The sequence below is a fragment of the Brachyhypopomus gauderio genome, chromosome 1 (genome assembly GCF_052324685.1).
Source record: "Brachyhypopomus gauderio isolate BG-103 chromosome 1, BGAUD_0.2, whole genome shotgun sequence".
NCBI classification, from domain to species: Eukaryota; Metazoa; Chordata; class Actinopteri; order Gymnotiformes; family Hypopomidae; genus Brachyhypopomus; species Brachyhypopomus gauderio.
The window spans coordinates 32,515,775-32,533,237 of record NC_135211.1 but is presented as its reverse complement, the minus strand read 5'-3'; the positions used below and the strand labels follow the sequence as shown (position 1 = coordinate 32,533,237).

At 43.1% G+C, this 17,463-nt stretch overlaps 2 protein-coding genes across 3 annotated transcripts; one reads left to right on the top strand and one right to left on the bottom strand.

The window, feature by feature from the left end:
- Positions 1-2,408: 2,408 nt before the first annotated feature.
- Positions 2,409-5,770, bottom strand: rps6 (ribosomal protein S6). Its single transcript, XM_077010368.1, has 6 exons — positions 5,639-5,770; positions 4,872-5,003; positions 4,557-4,767; positions 3,862-4,008; positions 2,719-2,876; positions 2,409-2,555 (listed from the first exon to the last, which is right to left on the bottom strand). Exons 1-6 carry the CDS (start codon positions 5,642-5,644, stop codon positions 2,460-2,462), a joined length of 750 nt encoding a protein of 249 aa, XP_076866483.1. The 5' UTR covers positions 5,645-5,770; the 3' UTR covers positions 2,409-2,459.
- A 91-nt stretch (positions 5,771-5,861) lies between these two features.
- Positions 5,862-16,043, top strand: LOC143517628 (alkaline ceramidase 2-like). 2 transcript variants are annotated; one of them, XM_077010347.1, is made up of 6 exons: positions 5,862-6,371; positions 6,846-6,960; positions 8,448-8,589; positions 9,908-10,045; positions 14,343-14,480; positions 14,625-16,043. In XM_077010347.1, exons 1-6 carry the CDS (start codon positions 6,264-6,266, stop codon positions 14,809-14,811), a joined length of 828 nt encoding a protein of 275 aa, XP_076866462.1. In that variant the 5' UTR covers positions 5,862-6,263; the 3' UTR covers positions 14,812-16,043. The 2 variants fall into 2 exon arrangements, with proteins under 2 accessions (XP_076866462.1, XP_076866471.1); XM_077010356.1 differs by lacking the exon at positions 5,862-6,371 and adding an exon at positions 6,394-6,759.
- The last annotated feature ends 1,420 nt before the right edge of the window (positions 16,044-17,463 follow it).

Below are 17,463 nucleotides of genomic sequence, written 5' to 3'. Positions count from 1 at the left end.
CCGTTTCAGTCTCTTAGCCCGCTGAACATCAGCTTCTGTGACGTGGCTGAACTGGTCTTGGCTCTCGCCGGTGCCCTCAAACGACATCACTCTTCTCCCAAGCTTGCGTCGGCTACATCCTTTGGACTCTCCGTCATCTTATGGCATGTGATGATCCTAAACTGTGATTATTAGATCCTTTTTCACAGGTTTAGCGATACCGAGGTCACATATCTTGAGATCCCAGACTCAAGATAACGTCATGCAGGACTAATCTGAGTGCATTTACATTTACATTTACGGCATTTGGCAGACGCCCTTATCCAGAGCGACTTACATTTTTATCTCATTTTTTCATACAAGTGAGCAATTGAGGGTTAAGGGCCTTGCAGGGGCACCTCAGTCATGGTCTCAGGTTTGGGAATCGAACCCACGACCCTCCGGTCACAAGACCAGTTCCCTACCACCAGGCCATGACTGCCCACAGTGAATGTGAAATGTCAATTTTCTGGTTTGTTAAATGTCTTTCTAATGCACACTCTCTAGTCAAAACATCTGTGTTCTAGTGCATGAACCCGCAAGAAACAGACAAGTCATGCATGACTGTAGAGCCACCTTTTCTGTAGGAGGACCGCAATGGTTAGTTTTGTTCACCGTTTTTTTCTCTAACAAAATATGGCCGACAGTCCTGTATGTACGTGCTCTTAAGGAGCAGGACGCCTCTGGGTGGAGATTAGGTTCTAGCATGCGTGGCTGTTTTTTTCCATCGCAAAGTGCAGGACATTCGGTTGTAGAGCAGAGAACTTCTGCTTTACACGTTCGCAGCCTCAACGCACAGAAAAGCCTGCAGCCTGTAATACATGCTTAATGTTGCTCACGTGGCCTGCATTTAAAATGCGAGAAACCTCACCGGCAAGCCCCGATGTTGCGGGTCCTCATTCTGGGTCGGTGTTTGTGTATAGCTGCAGCTGCTGCCCTTATTGAGAACGTGGTGGTGGTGTTTGGCCATCTGTCTGGCACATGCTCAGTCAGCTTTGATCCAAGCCCGTGATGCAACACTGCCACGGTGGACAAACCTGTCCTTGCATTGTGATAGCAGTTTCAAGAGTGTGGGAGTTGTGAATGACAGCAGGCGGAGGTGTGTGCACGCCGGTGTCCCCCATGCAAACAAGGATACAGAGTGAGAGAATGTCCCATAAATGCGATTTTGAACCATACTAGCTATACATTTATGGGTTTTATATTCTCTAGACATAATTTATATGTAGAGATCCAAATTAAGCACTTTTCTTTTTTGCAATTGTGAATTCCACAAAAAAGCCGACATTTTTGTGAAATAGTATTTTTTTTGCTTACTACTTTATCAAATAACTCCTCACCTCACAAGCAGAAACTCACGTGCAAGAACAGATCTGACAGATCTGGGGTGGGTTTCCCGAAACGTTCGTAGCGCTAAGTACTTCGTAACCTCGTATGACACGTATGAGGTTAAGAAGTACTTGGCGCTAAGAACGTTTCGGGAAACTCACCCCAGTTGTCGTCTGGTCCCCATTTACCAGTCTCTTGCTTTCAGGGATATGCCGATATTTTACCACTTGTGGTCAAAATGAGATTATGACTACGCAGGTAGGCAACATTACGGTAGATCTACAGATGGAATGCATCATTCATCTTATTTGTTAGAAAAAGATAACACCCATTATAATATCCACTCAACTTTAGGGCATCTTATGACACATAAATCATATTAAACAGTCAAGACAGTCGAAGCCATACTTAGCCTGTAAGGTACAAACACCTCTGGAAATATATACTTTAGCCTTTGTTTTAAACATACTCAATACCTTGTTTCTATATCAAACTTCCCTCTTCACTAGTTTCTCTAGAAAGCAATTGTGTTAAGTTCTACAACTTTGTTTAGTCCTGATGAGTAAATTATACTGGGTTACTACTCCAAGTAATATTGTACTGTACTAATCAGTTAACAAAAACATGGGGATTTACCTACTAAACATTTTTCAAAACCACTTTGCTGCCACCATGTGGCCCAAATACTATATTTGACCAATTGTACAATACCAAGTTCAATGCTCAAATGACACTTGCATTTATTTGAAGCAGGCTTCACGCATGGAGCAGATTTACCAGTTTCAGGCATTTTTTTGTCGTCCAGGATCATAATATTCAAACTCCAACTTGCAGTTTAGTAAGATACACAGAATATCTTTTGATCCTTGGAAGCTGACCTTGACAAGCTTCCAAAGCTTATTAAATAATTTTTTTTGTGAGGTACATTTCTTTGTTTCTCCTTTTTGTACCTGTACCACTTAATTGTGCAGAGCAGACTACATTCCTCACTGAAATCAGGCCAGGACACGCAGCCTCGCTACTCCTCAATAGCAGAAAACAAAAAGGTGGACACATGGGAATCGAGCTAAACCATTTTCACGCTTTTATTTGCGATGTTCAAGGTGCAGGTTTCACTTCTGGCTGGACTCGGATTTGGACTGCGAGGCTCTCAGGGAGGAGAGGCGGCGTCTCTTGGCGATCTTCTCCTGCCGCTTCTCTTTGGCCTCCTGCCGGACACAAGGGAGAGAGAGCACGTGAGAGACGGTCCTTCCACGTCACTACAATGGAGAGCCTTTCACTTACTCCCCCCCACCCCCAAACAACAGTAAGGACAGTCCAAGACGGCAACCAGCAGCCTATCAGAGAGCAGGAGGGTGGGCTCTGGCGTACCTTCATCCTCTTGGCCAGCAGCTTGGCGTACTCGGCGGCCTCTTCCTTGTTCTTCTGTGTGCGCTGCCTCTTCAGGGCGATGCGTCGGCGCTTGTGCTGCAGCACGCGGGGCGTGACCAGACGCTGGATCTTCGGCGCCTTGGTCCTGGGCTTCTTACCTAAGGTACAAGAGAGGCGGCGGTCAGCTCGGACAACAGTTGCTGGACTACGAGGATGTGTGAATTGTGCAGCACACGAGAGGGGACATGAACGGAAGTGGGTAGACGCCGTCCTGAGTCCCAGCTGCAGGTCTCGACAGGATCGACCTCGCAAGCATCGCCGTTCAACAAAAACAGCACTTATTCTGTCCTGCAGGCCACGCAAGAGCGCAGCGTCTCGCAGAACCAGGATGCAGCACGGCAAGCGGGACACAAATGGACGCAGGCAGAGTTAAACAGGCGACATTTGGCAGAGCAATGCAGTCCGACCAGCCACGGGTCTGACGGCTGGCCGTTATCCGGTTAGCAGCTCCACTGTTTCTCTGGCACCACACTGTCCCCCCTTTGAGGCTACTGGCCAGCCAGAAAGGGTCTACTGGTGTGCCACGGGGCTGTGCTACCACGCGGTTGTACCAGTTGACTACCACGTAATTATTTTAAAGGCGATACATGCTGTAATCCGTTGACTGATGAACAAACTTAATGACTCAAGCTTTTGAAATGGAGGTCATGTGCTACCCCTAGTTTCCTGTGTAAGCAGTTATTTGGGTTCACACCCTCAAACCAGTTCAAGTCTTCCATTATAAACCAGCATACCACTGTGCAGGCACAGCTGTGAAGTACAGCGTACACCGACAACAGGTCCTTTAACCATCACTACACTGACCTTTACAAAACCAACATCACACGGGCCTACAGGATGCAGGTCAACCACTTAGAAGTCACGCTTGTGCCAACTCATCTGAGACAGACCTGGGCAAGAGTGCACCAACGAGGGAACCCCAAGCAACCCAGCTACGGCACAAATCTGCGGAAGACGGCAAAGCAACAATACGCGCCAGGACGAACATTTGTAATGTCCAAACCCAACTGCGCAGTTAAGGAACGCAAAAGCCCACAAGCATTCTGCGGGTGCGACGGGGCACGGCGAGCGAGGCGGCAGCACCTTCTTTGGTGAGAGGTCTCCTGACCACGTACTGCCTCACGTCGTCCTCCCTGGACAGGTTGAAGAGCTTGCGGATCCTGCTGGCTCTCTTGGGGCCCAGGCGGCGAGGCACGGTGCTGTCGGTCAACCCAGGGATGTCCTTCTCACCTGGACGAGAGCGAGACGAATCCGAGCGAGAAAATCACTGTCTACTCCAGGCACGAGTACACAATCTCCGAAAACACCACAGACGAAGTGGCAAGGTGCTTGCGGAAACTTTAAAATGCCCTTTTTTGGGCTAAAGGAATTAACCTAAAATTTCATAACACATGAAGCTAGACAGGGCAGTTTTCTAAGTGAAGGCAGTGCGGGAAGAGGGAGCCGTCGGGCATTAAAAGGCAGCACTTCTGCTGCTACATCACACTTAACTCTGACATTGCAGCTAAGCGAGAGGCTCTGCTGGTGCACCTGCAGCACAGCCATTAATGCCCACTATCCCTGCCAAGCACAGCACTTCCCTGCATTACATCCCAAATGGACAACGATAAACAGGTATACATTTCCCCCTCCACCTTTAATTGCTATTAAAAGTTCCAAGATGTACACTTATGTCAACACCACCCATGCTTCTGCAACCAGCAGCCGCGTTTCTGATCCACTCCCAAAGCACTTAAATGTTACCCTGCCTTTCAAATGGTTAGAAACTGTTGGCTTACCCTTCCTGACAATGACCAAGTTCAGCACGCTGAGATTGGCGTCGACGATGCAGCCGCGCACGGACTTGCGTTTGCGCTCGCCGGTACGGCGGGGCCTGTAGCACGAGTGGCCCTTGCTGAGGAGCAGACGCACACGCCCGTGGGTGAGCACACCCTGCTTCATGGGGAAGCCCTGCTTGTCATTGCCGCCGCTGATGCGCACAACGTAGCCCTGGCGCGAACACACACAAGCAAAACACATCAACGTGTTAAACAAGGCTCATCGTTGATGTAAAGGGGGGTGGGGACACGCCAGTAACGTTTGTGTTTGTTCACCTTCCACTCGTCGCCAAGAGGATCTGCAGGCACTTCTGTGGCCATGCGCTTCTCATAGAAGGTCCTCAGCTTGCGCTCATCATCGACTTCTATAAGCTTCTGGCAGCCAGTGGCGGGGAACGAAATGTTGAGCTATCGGACCAGAAGAGCAGTACAAAGACAATGAACAATTAAACCACAAGAGCAGCCAACAGAAAATCTGATTTCTAACTAGGGTCTCCTTTAGCCAAATACGTTTGTAGTTGACCATGCTATATAACCCGGCAACGTGTCTATTACTCAACATACAAGTGGAAAATGTAACGTTTCTAAATACGACCCTATTTGTCGCAAAACTATGTGGTCTTCAAATAACGTGCACAAGTTCTACTTGTTCCTATATAATAGAGCAGTTATCAGTGTAGCTAACTCAGCAAACCCTCGATTTGGCGCCATCGTCTGTACATAGTCCAATTATGGCTCAAATTACCCATCACTCACTTTAAAATAAAGTCAGTAGTCAAACACAAAAATATCAAGTAAATATTTTATACCTGTTCGGCAAAAACAAACGTGGACCTATATCTTTGGCGCCGCCATGTTGCTAGCCAACTAGCCGCGAACCTTAAAACCCGACACGATCAACGCCCATCCATGTCATAGACGCGGCTAGTGGTACTTCACAACATTTACCTTGTATGTTTACAGTACATACATGGTGATTCTGATTATATTTATTGAAGTGATACGTCAAAAAACCATAAAATGATCAACTTAAAAATCCTCACCTTCATTGTGGAGGACTATCTCAACTGGAGCCCACCACCGAAAAGAGACCGGATATCCGCCTCGTACTCTCACATAGAGTCTTGAAATATCGCGAGGATTCACAATATGTTTTTCTGAAAAGTTTACGTAATAAATACAAGTAGGCTGCCGCACTGAAAACAACATGAAACGCATACTGTTTATTAGTTGAAGTTCAGTTAAAAACATATAGTCATGGTCCAGGTTAATCTGTTTACATTTTAAAATATATATTAAAATAAGATAGTCTAACCCGTTTCTTAAAAGCACATGCTCGCTGTGATGACTGATGTCCCATTGGTGTGGCAAATAAAATCTTTGACAGCATGTTAACGGGGACACGCACAATCACATGACTAATAAAAACCGTCGCGGTTATAGCGGGCGATTCATTTGGATTAAACGCGAGCAAACCCGTTTAAACGGCACTCACCACCGAGCTACGTGTGGTCTGTGTAGAGGACAGTGTGAATACTATGGCGCTTGATTTCGTTTCTATCGTCTCGTTCAAGTGTTTGTGCTCAGCCTCAGTAGTATGAACAGCTGTCAGACGGTCGAGGCGAGGAGAAGGAACTTCTGCAGACAAGTTTAGGGAAAGTTATAGGAATGAACAGTCTAACATTCTGGGACCATCTTAAGGCTGGAAGCTCCGAGGTGGACTGGTGTGAGGGAAACTATCTAATCTACCCGAACATAGCGGAGTTTTATAACACGGTCGGTCAATTTAAAAAAACTGTCTATTTTCGCATTAGTGCAATATAACAGCATGACATTAGGAACGTCTATCAATATGTGCAGTATTTGGCTTCTAGTAACGGTTAGTTATGGTCGGTCAATAGGTTGTACGATCAACAGTTATCAAGAGACGATTAATGGGGTTTTCACACTCTCCCGTCGCACGCACAGAGCCGCACTCTGACTAAGCGGCTTGCCTCTGTGTTAGGGAATGAATGGATTATAAAGGCTTATTGTGAAGAGTCAAAGCGGCGTGCGCGGATGCTTCTAGACTAAGCTAGACCTAAATTATGTTTCCAACGTTCAGGATATACAACAACATTGAACCCACCAATTAACATGATGGCATTTTCAGTTTATTCCAATGGTAATATTTAGCATCTTTTCATAGGCTATATTTTATTATTCTAATTTGTAAACTGCATTTTCTTTATGTGGTATGTGTCATTTCAGATAAGCAATGTGCTGTTTTTCGTTTTACCACCTATTCTGATGTACTTGTTCCGCCAATACGCAACACATTACAACCGTGGAATAAATCTCATATGGACGCTGCTCGTAGTTGTCGGTAAGTGATCAGGGCCTCACTGGCTCTTGCGTCTTCTCACATTCGTTTGTTTCTTCCATTGTGGTCTGTTGTTTCGATTTTCATTTTGTTATCGTCTGTTATTTTTTAGTATATGTGCTCTTCTAGAAAAGAGCGCCTTTGCTTTGAACAGAGCTCCATGGTACGCAAGTTTGTGAAGATAACATGGTAACTGTTGGAGACGTTTTCCTTTCAGATACCGCAGCCCTCCCGTTTCCTTGGCAGTTAGCAAATGAGTTAAACTATACATCTGCTGTGCCTGATAGTGACCCATAGTGTTGCGATGATGTCGTAGGACACAGTAAAGCTGGGCGTACACTGTACGATATTTTAAATCGTGTACTCAGCTCCAGCTCAAACTGTACGACTCGCAGGGTTTAAAAGTTCACAGCTCACGATTCATATACTCACACTATACGACCCGACGCTCTCATGCGATCTCACGAGGAGCGATTTGAATTTCAAACATGTTTGATGCGACGCTGCGATTTCTGATCGGGAGTTGGTCGTGAGGTGTGAATCGCTCCTCGTTTACCTGTGTAAACTACGATGCACGACACGATTGAGCCGAAACTCGGCCCGATCGCAAAAATAGTCGCACGAGTGAAAAATCGGCTGAAAATAGGCCAAAAATCGCACAGTGTACGCCCAGCTTTAGGAAACACCGTCAAACAACGCGCGTGATGCCTTGTATGCAAAATGATCAATTTCTGTCTGTCTGATTGAGTCAGGATCAACAAAGCATGACGTGATTACTTACTTCAGATCTGTAGGTCGTTAGTAAGGTTCTAGAAGTCCTTATGGGTTCTTGCATAAGCATGTAAACCAAGGCATTGTTTTGATCGATCTTAAGTTTGTTTCAGTTAGGTTGGACTTCAAATTATGGCTCTTGTCACTCTTTTTAGTAATAAGGACATAATAGTCTTCACTTCATGTTGTGGCCAGTGTACCTTTGTAAGGTAAACCTTTATTAGAATCGTGTTTATTTGCAAGACATTCTGGATTAACAGCAGTAGATGTTATTGCATGATAGTCGTAAACGATGATAACCTCTTTACGTAGAAACAATATTTTGTAAATGTTTGTACTATTATTAACGTCCCGTAATTATTCTTATTTACGAAGAATCGCCGTTTTGCTGCTTTTTAATGCATCAGCATAACGTTTCCAGATAAACAACAAAAGACGTATCATCCGAAGATCCTCTGTTACAATTGACGCTCCTGATGAAATTCCTCCCAATTGAATTGAGCCTCAAACATCCTGTCTGCCATCAGATAAGTTTCAGTCAACAAGGAAGCCATAACCAGCGGTTCAAATGCTTCGTATAGGACTGTGATAGTCACTGGTGACCATTTATCTCTTAGAGAAATTAAACCACTTTGTTGCTGTATGAGTTGAGCGCCCCGTGGTTTAATGCTCTCGGGTATTTATAAAGCTGAATTCACCATTGGTGTTTCCTACTATAGGCGTCGGCTCCACCTACTTCCACGCCACGCTAAGTTTCCTGGGCCAGATGCTGGATGAACTGGCCATTCTCTGGGTGCTCACGTGTGCTATTGCGATGTGGTTTCCTAAGCGATACCTGCCCAGAGTGTTCAGGAAAGACAGGTAAAGGCATAGCCTTGTCCTCAGCAACACAACAGCAATTTGACTGGCGGTTCCAGGCTGGCGTAGTTCACTCTGGATGGACTACTATCTCCACTGTCATGAGGTTCCGTTTGCATGTCGAGAATTAGTTCAGTTTCCCAGACCATAGTTAGTTTGAACCCAGGCTAAAAATGGACATTCAGTGTAGTAGTCTATACTGAATACCAAGCATACTTAAAACCAATAAACTTAAAAAATGGGAAGTATGCTAAATGTTTTCTCTAATTTAAACGGCACAAGCATTTACTTAATAAAATAATCTATTACTTATTATGTAAGTAAGTAAGTAAGTAAAATTTATTTACTTCTCACAGGCACAGGCCACAAAGTGCTTTACAGAAGAAAATAAAATAAAATAGAAAACAAATGTTTGAATTTTATTGATTGAGAATCATAATTATATACGATAGAGTGTATATATTTTAGTTGTATTGTGTAACATGAATGTTTAGACTTATACCCTAAATAATGATGAAAGACTGAACTTTTTAAAGTGGTGTTAAGTCATACATTGGTAATAGCTTAATTTTAGGCTGTCAGTGACAGTGTATTTCAGGCGGGTGCACAAGTTTAGCTGGTCTGCCGGAATCAGCCTTCTCCTTATAACCGTCATCATCTGATAGCTCGATTGTAAGGACATTACCCATTACCTACCGCAGGGTTCCTGCCAGTGGTCACCAGTTCTTCTGCTGAACTCTCACTTGTGTTGCTTTTAGTCCACTTCTGACTCCAAGAATACTAGACATGTTGGGCTGATCGCCAGCACTTGTGCAACCCATATGGCAAGCCTCTTTCACATTCCTCCAAAGTCGCCCTTTGCCGCTGACCCAAGATCAGTCTGTTACTTCAGCCGTTAAGTTTATGCTGACCTTTCCCGATGGGGGGGGGGGGGGGGGGGGGGCTGTTCCTGGATCTGTATACACACATCATCAGGACTGCTATTAGGATCAAACTGTCCCGCTTCAAATTTAGAAGAGACAGATTAGATTATTTTATGACTATTTCTGAGTAGTGCTCACAAGGCTGACCTGTTACCTAGTAGTTATACAACAATAGGACACAGGGCCCCTGTGTCTGGTAAATGTGTGCTGTTTCTACGTATAGGCAATGACATTTTGCATGATTTTAACACAGCTATGCAGCTACCAGAAACAAATTTTTTAACAGAGACAGCCAATGTGGTGATAATGAACGGGCATTCTGTATGATAGAGTTTCATGGTGAGTATTATGGATAAATGTCACAGTCCCAAATGCTGCCCCTCCGGACTGTTTTGTAGGTCTCTGTTTAAGGTGGTGGTGGTGGTGCTATCCAGCATCACCACCTGTTTGGCCTTCGTGAAGCCCGTGGTGAACTCCATCTCTCTGATGACCTTGGGGATCCCCTGCACGGTGCTGCTCTTCACTGAACTCAGGAGGTTAGAGCAACCCACTCTACAGTACACTGGAGCATGACCCCCAAAGGCCCCCCCCCTAAAGACCCCGTCCCTAAGAGGGCCGCCCCTAAAAGGCCTGCACCCGAGGAGTATAAAGGGTGCTGATTCCAAAGATGCAGGATAAATGATCATTCAACAATGGTACTCTCGGGTTAGCTAGTGCACTCCATCACTATAAATTGGGATTCATTTTTTATTCATTTGTTTAGGTTCTAGTTGTGGACTCCCTCTTAGCTCCACGCTGAGTAGCAGTACAGTAGTGATGCTATACATCTGCATAAAATGATTAATCTCTTCTTAAAGGTTAGAGCACAAAAAGGATGTAAAGCCATCTATCAGTGAATGTCCCAACAGTTCTTGTTTACCTGTGTTGCCCAGCTATGACTAGCATTTATGGGGGCATTGAGTAGATCCCGCCATGGGCATTGTGATTGGGGCAGTCATGGCCTGGTGGTAGGGAACTGGTCTTGTGACCGGAGGGTCGTGGGTTCGATGCCCAGACCTGAGGCCATGACTGAGGTGCCCTTGAGCAAGGCATCTAACCCCAACTGCTCCCCGGGCGCCGGGCTAGGGCTGCCCACCGCTCTGGGCATGTGTGATCCACAGCCCCCTAATAATCACTAGTGTGTGTGTGTGTGTGTGTGTGTGTGTGTGTGTGCGCTTTGTGACAACATGTGTCTATACAAATAAACTTTGATTTGATTTGATTTTATTTGTTCTAACTGCACAGATGGGTAAAAAGCGGAGGACAAATTTCGATTGTGGTGTAAAAAAAATCACAATTGACAAAATATGGCACACATTGGTGGGCTGTGTGCAGTGGCGGAGCTAGACTTTTATCCTTGGGGTGGCCAGAGGGTGGCCAAAGCTATTTTAGGGGGTCCATAGACTATGACAATGTATATTTAAGAAAAGCATTCAATTGCAATCAAAATCTGTAAATGTTATACTTTTCATATCAAGTACATGTTAAGCACACAGGAGATAGGATTTGCAAAAAAAAATTGCAGTTTTTTAACAATGTGCAAAATGTACAACATGTAAAAGTAAAAACACAGATGTGCTACTTCTGGCATATCTTACAATCCAAATATACGAAATAGGAAAGCTGCTTTCAGCATTCCCTCGATCAGTGAGTGACTGTTTTTGAAATAATTAATTGCACTTGAGTACATATTTTCAGTAACTTACATCACTGATATGGTCACACAAACTTAAGTCGGTGTAATGTAGATGTAACCACTGTAACCACTGTAGATGTAATGTGTAGTATTATTTTTCCTAGAAAAGTGTCTTTTTTACTATTTATTTATGTACAATATGTAAAATTATAATATAATTCATTCATAATATTACCCGCACATACAAAGTAAAAAAAAAAAGGAAAATGTTTTATAAGCTGCACCGGGATAAAAGCCACATATATCTACTGAACTGAACACATTTAACTGAACTGGGGTGAGTTTCCCAAAACGTTCTTAGCGCTACTTCGTAACCTTGTATGAAAAGTACGAGGTTACGAAGTAGCCTACTTAGCGCTAAGAACGTTTTGGGAAACTCACCCCTGATCGACACTTTTTGCTTTCAGCCGGTGTTGTGGGGCATTCCGACAACCCTCGTTTATCCGCATAAAGACGCTACAGATTATATTGTCGATTTATGTTTCTATGCATAAATAAGAGCTAGGTTTTAATTATCCATCACAGCAAACTGCATTATCTATGTCCAAAGCCACACTGGCTCAAGGGTGTTAATTATTTTAAATAAAATACACACCGGCTATACTGAAGTTCACCTCTGACCACGACATCGCAGTATTACAGCAGTATTATGTCTAAATATCTAGTTAGGACAAAACTAGAGTGCTCAATGAACTAAGTTATAATCACTGTAACTCCCGAATATCATCTGTAGTGTCTTTATGCGTGTGCAAACGAGGGGACTCGGAATTCACCACAACACGTTCGTTTGAAAAAATTTCTTCGTCGTGCCTGCTGCTTGCATGTGTTAAATGAAATTGAGCATTGAGTATTATTACCGATTACAAAACGCAACAGGCTCTCAACAAGATGTGCGATGCGGTGACATGTCAGTCATCTGGGGGGGCACTTGGGGTGGCCAATCAGAATTCAGGGGGGTCCAGTGCCACCCCGGCCCCTGCTTTGGCTCCGCCTATGGCTGTGTGGATCCCTGCTGTAATAGCCATGCTTCATCACCTCAGAGCTGTCAGATGGAACAGCTTTGCCTTTAAAAGCTGAACTCATTGGACCATACCAGGCTATTTAACACTCCAGCCCCCTCTGCAATAGACGTGTGCATTTTCGTGTATTTTGCCATCGTGACTGTGTATCTCTGCATGCATTAATGGTAATTAGTCTTAAATGGTAATCCCCTTAACTTCAGCTGTCAGCATGTGCCTGCCCATTAACTTTGTCTTTGACTATGTAGTGTGGAATATTTACCCTTTAGATCCCATAGCATTCAGTTTTTTCATATACTGCAATGTCCATGTGTAAATATTGTGTAATTAATGTGTAAATACTAATCTCCTTTTACTTTACTCTGACTCATCTGTGACAGTATAAAGAATAGGAACCAGAAGAGTTCCAAGAACTTTATTCTAGCTTACTTGGGGTTTTTACCATGTAGTATTCTAGACAACAAACCCCAACAAACTAACCCCAACCTATAACGAATGACCTGTCTACAGCATATATGTTTCTTTTCTGACCAATGTTTTATCTTCATTATGGTTTATCAAAAGCTGCTCTGCTTCTCTTCTCACTAAACTGTCAATGTGTTGCTCCACCCCCTCCTCCCTCCTCTCTTCAGTAGTCAGCAGTCTGCTCCACCCCCTCCTCCCTCCTCTCTTCAGTAGTCAGCAGTCTGCTCCGCCCCTTTTCTCAGTCCCTCCTCATCATGTGCTGACCCACCCAATCCATTTTCCCTTTCCTCCATCAATCATGCCACAGGAGAGCCAGCCAGACTGACTCATGCCTATTGTTTGGTTTGTTTTGGATTTCAGCTGTTTTTGTTGGAGATATTGCTACTCAAATTTTGTTTTCAACTCTGGATGGTGTGTCAGAGTTACTGTTGCTACAGCAGCCATTGCTATTGTTACAGGGCCATGGCCTAATGTAATTACCAGTTGTTATTCAATGATTTAGCTTACCCAACTCTATTCCTATTCTATTCAGACATTGCATTTTTATGCGCTTGGTTTAAATTCTTTGTTATAACCAGAGACAATGGTTACATATTTATTGAAATACATATAAATGGAATCGGTTGATCCAATTAAAATGAGATTTGTGTCTGGCTTAGTGTTTCATGGTGATTTCTGTTTTAATTTTTGTGTTCATCGGCCTCACATTTTTATAGTAAAATTCAAACAATATTCCAGTGACCAAAGGTAGCTACATTTTGAATTTTGATTTCATAGGTGGGGGGGACATAAATGGCTTGAGAACTGGGGTGCGGGGGCGTGGGTGGGTTTACAGCTAAACTACAACCTAGAAGCTTTCATTTGTCAAACGTTGACGGATGTGTGTGTGTGTGTGTGTGTGTGTGTGTATGTGTGTGTGTGTGTCAAACGATGACGGGGGGGGGGGGGATTATATGTTTCCCCTATGCTAGATTTTCTTCAGCACTTGATTCTTCTCTATTTAAATATTTGTTTTTAACCGTAAAAACTGCAGGGGACCAAAACCGGCTTTTGAAAAAGTGCCGTCCCCCCCAAATTACGTTCCCCAAATTGGGTAGCTAAATTTTTTCAATTGACGCATCTGATTTTGCAAATGTTTATCGCATTGTGTATTCTGCCACCCAGTGGACAAATGTTGTACTACAGCAAATTAAGACTGGTCAACAGCGATTTTCCTTCATGCAAAAAACTGAATCTAAATAGGAATTTCAGTATATAGTCTGTTGGCAAGCTACTTTATGGACAATGTAGAGGGGTGTTGTTGAGGCAAAATATAGTAAAAATCATACACTGTACATGTTAAATGTAATTATAGCCTTATATATGATCTGAATTCAGTGAGTGGTAAAGTTCCTTACATAAATTATTGTTTTATTTATGCAATACGACAACAGTACAAGTTAATGTAAATCATACAGATGCAATGCCCGAATGTAGTGTGTATAAATTACAAAAAAGCAAACAAAAATAAATACAGCCAATTAAATAGTGTCTATTTTCTGCTTAATCACATATTTATTAAATGGTAAAGTTAATGCATATGTGTATGCATGTGCGCATGTTTTCTCTGTGCAGATGTGAGAACCGCCGTGTATTTAAACTGGGCTTAATCTCTGCTGTCTGGTGGGTTCTGGCTCTTTTGTGCTGGGTCAGTGACTGGATCTTCTGTGATGTGTGGTCCACCGTCAATTTCCCCTACCTCCACTGTGTTTGGTAGGTGTATTTATTCAGTATGGGCAGAGAAGCTTCCCATGTACCAGCTGTCAAGATGGCGAGTCATCTGAATTCCCTCCCCTCTCCTCTTCCTTGTGTCAATAAAATTCCAAAATGTCCATGATGGCTTTTTCTCCTTCTCAGGCACATACTCATCTGTCTGGCCTCGTACCTTGGCTGCGTGTGTTTTGCCTATTTCGACGCAGCCACAGAAGCTCCAGAGAGAGGACCCGTGGTTCTGTTCTGGCCCAGTGAGCGGTGGGCCTTCATCGGGGTCCCCTATGTCATGCTGCTTCACAGCCCACATAAGCCCTCTGTCAAGGTGACATAGAAGGTTACAACATGGCACAAAGCAGTGTTTCGATAATGTAAAGAGATTTAATCCGTCAGTATGCTGATGTAATTACAGCACGGTCACACCCTGAAGTCAAGAGGAGATGTAAGGGATAACAGAGATGGCATGTAAGCCACTTTTGTAAGTGGCTCTGGATAAGAGCATCTGCTAAATGCCATAAATGTAAATGTCATAAGGTGATGTAAGTTATTAAATAAGTATAAGATCATGTAACAAAGTTATTAAGTGAGTATTTGGATCTACCTCAGGCAGACTCACAGTGGCAAAGGCTTAACTGATGTATCTTCAGAACACCAGTCTTTTAAGACCCGTTTCAAATGCATAATTATCATAACAGCCAAAAGATATTTTCAGTCATCTGTTTTAAACACGATATAAATGTGTCTATTTTTAAACACTAAAGAAAAAAGTTAAGCCCAGATTTTGTTTGTTCATTGAACTACTATATGTTTAATGAGTTTTATCTGATGAAAAGCCAGTTCCTAAGTCAGGGTTAACTGGGTAATGATGTTTTTAGAACTATTCTTACATTACATGTACTACTTATAATACCATGTAAGCCCATATTAAGATTTGAAATCATAATATATAGATTTATTAACCCTATGAAAAACGTTTTATGAGCCTTTTTTTACATGCAAGCTTCAAGGTCATTTTCTGATATTGCTAGTGATTTTTGAATGGCTGATTTTACATTAAATTTTATTACTGATGTTTATTTTCAGCAGTGTAAACAAAGACAAAAGATAACTAAAATCATATTGTATTATCTTATTTATGCAATGCGAAGGTACAACAGGTCAATGGAAATTATGCAGAGGCAACCGGCACAAAACTACACCTTGTCACGGTTGGTTAACCTAGACGCCACCAGAGGGCGCGCACGAGCACACCCTCACAGTCACTCACCCCCATTCCCTCACAGCGCACACCCTCTCATTCCAGACCACCCCCCTTATCACAGTCACCTCAATATTGACACCTGTTCCTCGTCAGTATTGGGCTCAATAAAAACACACAGGTCGTGCTTTCCAGTGATGCGCATTCAACCTGTGCCTTGCAACGTGGAAGTAGCCTGTTCTACACCGAAGCTTCTGTCGCCTGTGGACTCTCCCTGGACTCCTGAGTATACGCCTTGTGTTACATTTGCCAAGTGGCCCGAGTCTCTTTGTTTTTTATGTGATGGATAATAAAAAATTAAGGTTACAGCCTCTGTCTCCTGCAGCCTTTGTCACACATCTAGACACTTGTGCTGTGTCGGTACCCCAATTAGGTGGCGCTACCATCAGTGCCAGCCCTGACCAATGTGGTGCCCTAGGCGAGATTTTGGTTGGTGCCCCCTGTATCATCAATCATTTTGTTGATTGTGTCACTATTAAAGAAACAAATAAAAAGCAAATTACTTAAATATTACCATATAACAAGTAATAAATATAAATAAATAAATAAAAAACAACAACTACCACCAGTGCAAATCAGGGCAATTTGCCTACTGCAACATTATTATTTCAAAAGTGCATCTGCAATGAACAGAGGAGCATATGTGTGTTTTAATACATATTTATTTTAAAATTTGCTGATCTAAGCTATCATAGCACCTACTAGGATTGGGCAATATGATGACAGTGGCGGTTTTCACTAAGATCATACAGAGGGGGAAAAAGCCACAATGACGAATGAGTGTTAGTTGTGAGTCAAGCAAGCTGGTTTCAAAGAAAAACTCAACAGCTACAGATTGGCAACATTTTGGATTTGTTTCAAATAAAAATGAGAGACCATTGGCGCACGCCCCCGTGATTCTAATTCGATAATATGATTGGTTGATAAAACTGCCAATCTATAATAAAAGCTCTCAATGTAAAAGGTCCTTTCTATCTTTTACCTAGAAACAACTGTGTGAAATATTCTGATTGGTTGATTTTTTATTTCACCGCTGAGGTTTTTTTCCAGCACAAGTACGAAAAGTGGATTTAAAAGCCGATTTATAGCAAAATTACAAATTATTGGTGAAGCGTTATTAATATATTGTGGCGCCGGTGAAGAAGGAGACTCACTCAAGAAGCTCATCTTTGCAAGAAATACTCTTTATTGAACATCAAGAGTAATAACTGCTTTATTACTTCCTCTCCCTTCAGGTGCTTTGGTGGCAGTCATGCCATATCACTGCACACATTTAACCTTGATGGTGATTTTTACTTTCCCCAACAAAACGTCCCCAAAGCATTCCCACATTTCCATAAATGAACTAACACAAAGATGCACAAAGAATTGCCATGTTAAGGAACATTAACAAACATAAATCTCCCACCCTGTACATTTCCCAGCATCCTCCACTAGTCGGTGGCGGAGCTCATAGGTCCATATTCCCAGAGCCGTCACAATATATTACATATAATAGATAAAGCATCCTTTTTAAGATCAATTAACCTTCAGAGAATGCGTTTAAGTCCCTGACGGTTCGCCAATGGAGCTGGAGTAGTAGCCGTCCTGGTAGTGCGAGGTCTATCCAACTATCAGGATCCAACTGATCCTGAAGGAGATGATTTCATTGGGCAAGGTGCAGGGTCTGCTGGACCTACATTTTGTCTCCAGAGTACTGCTTCCTTATCTGCTTTTTCAGCCTCAATC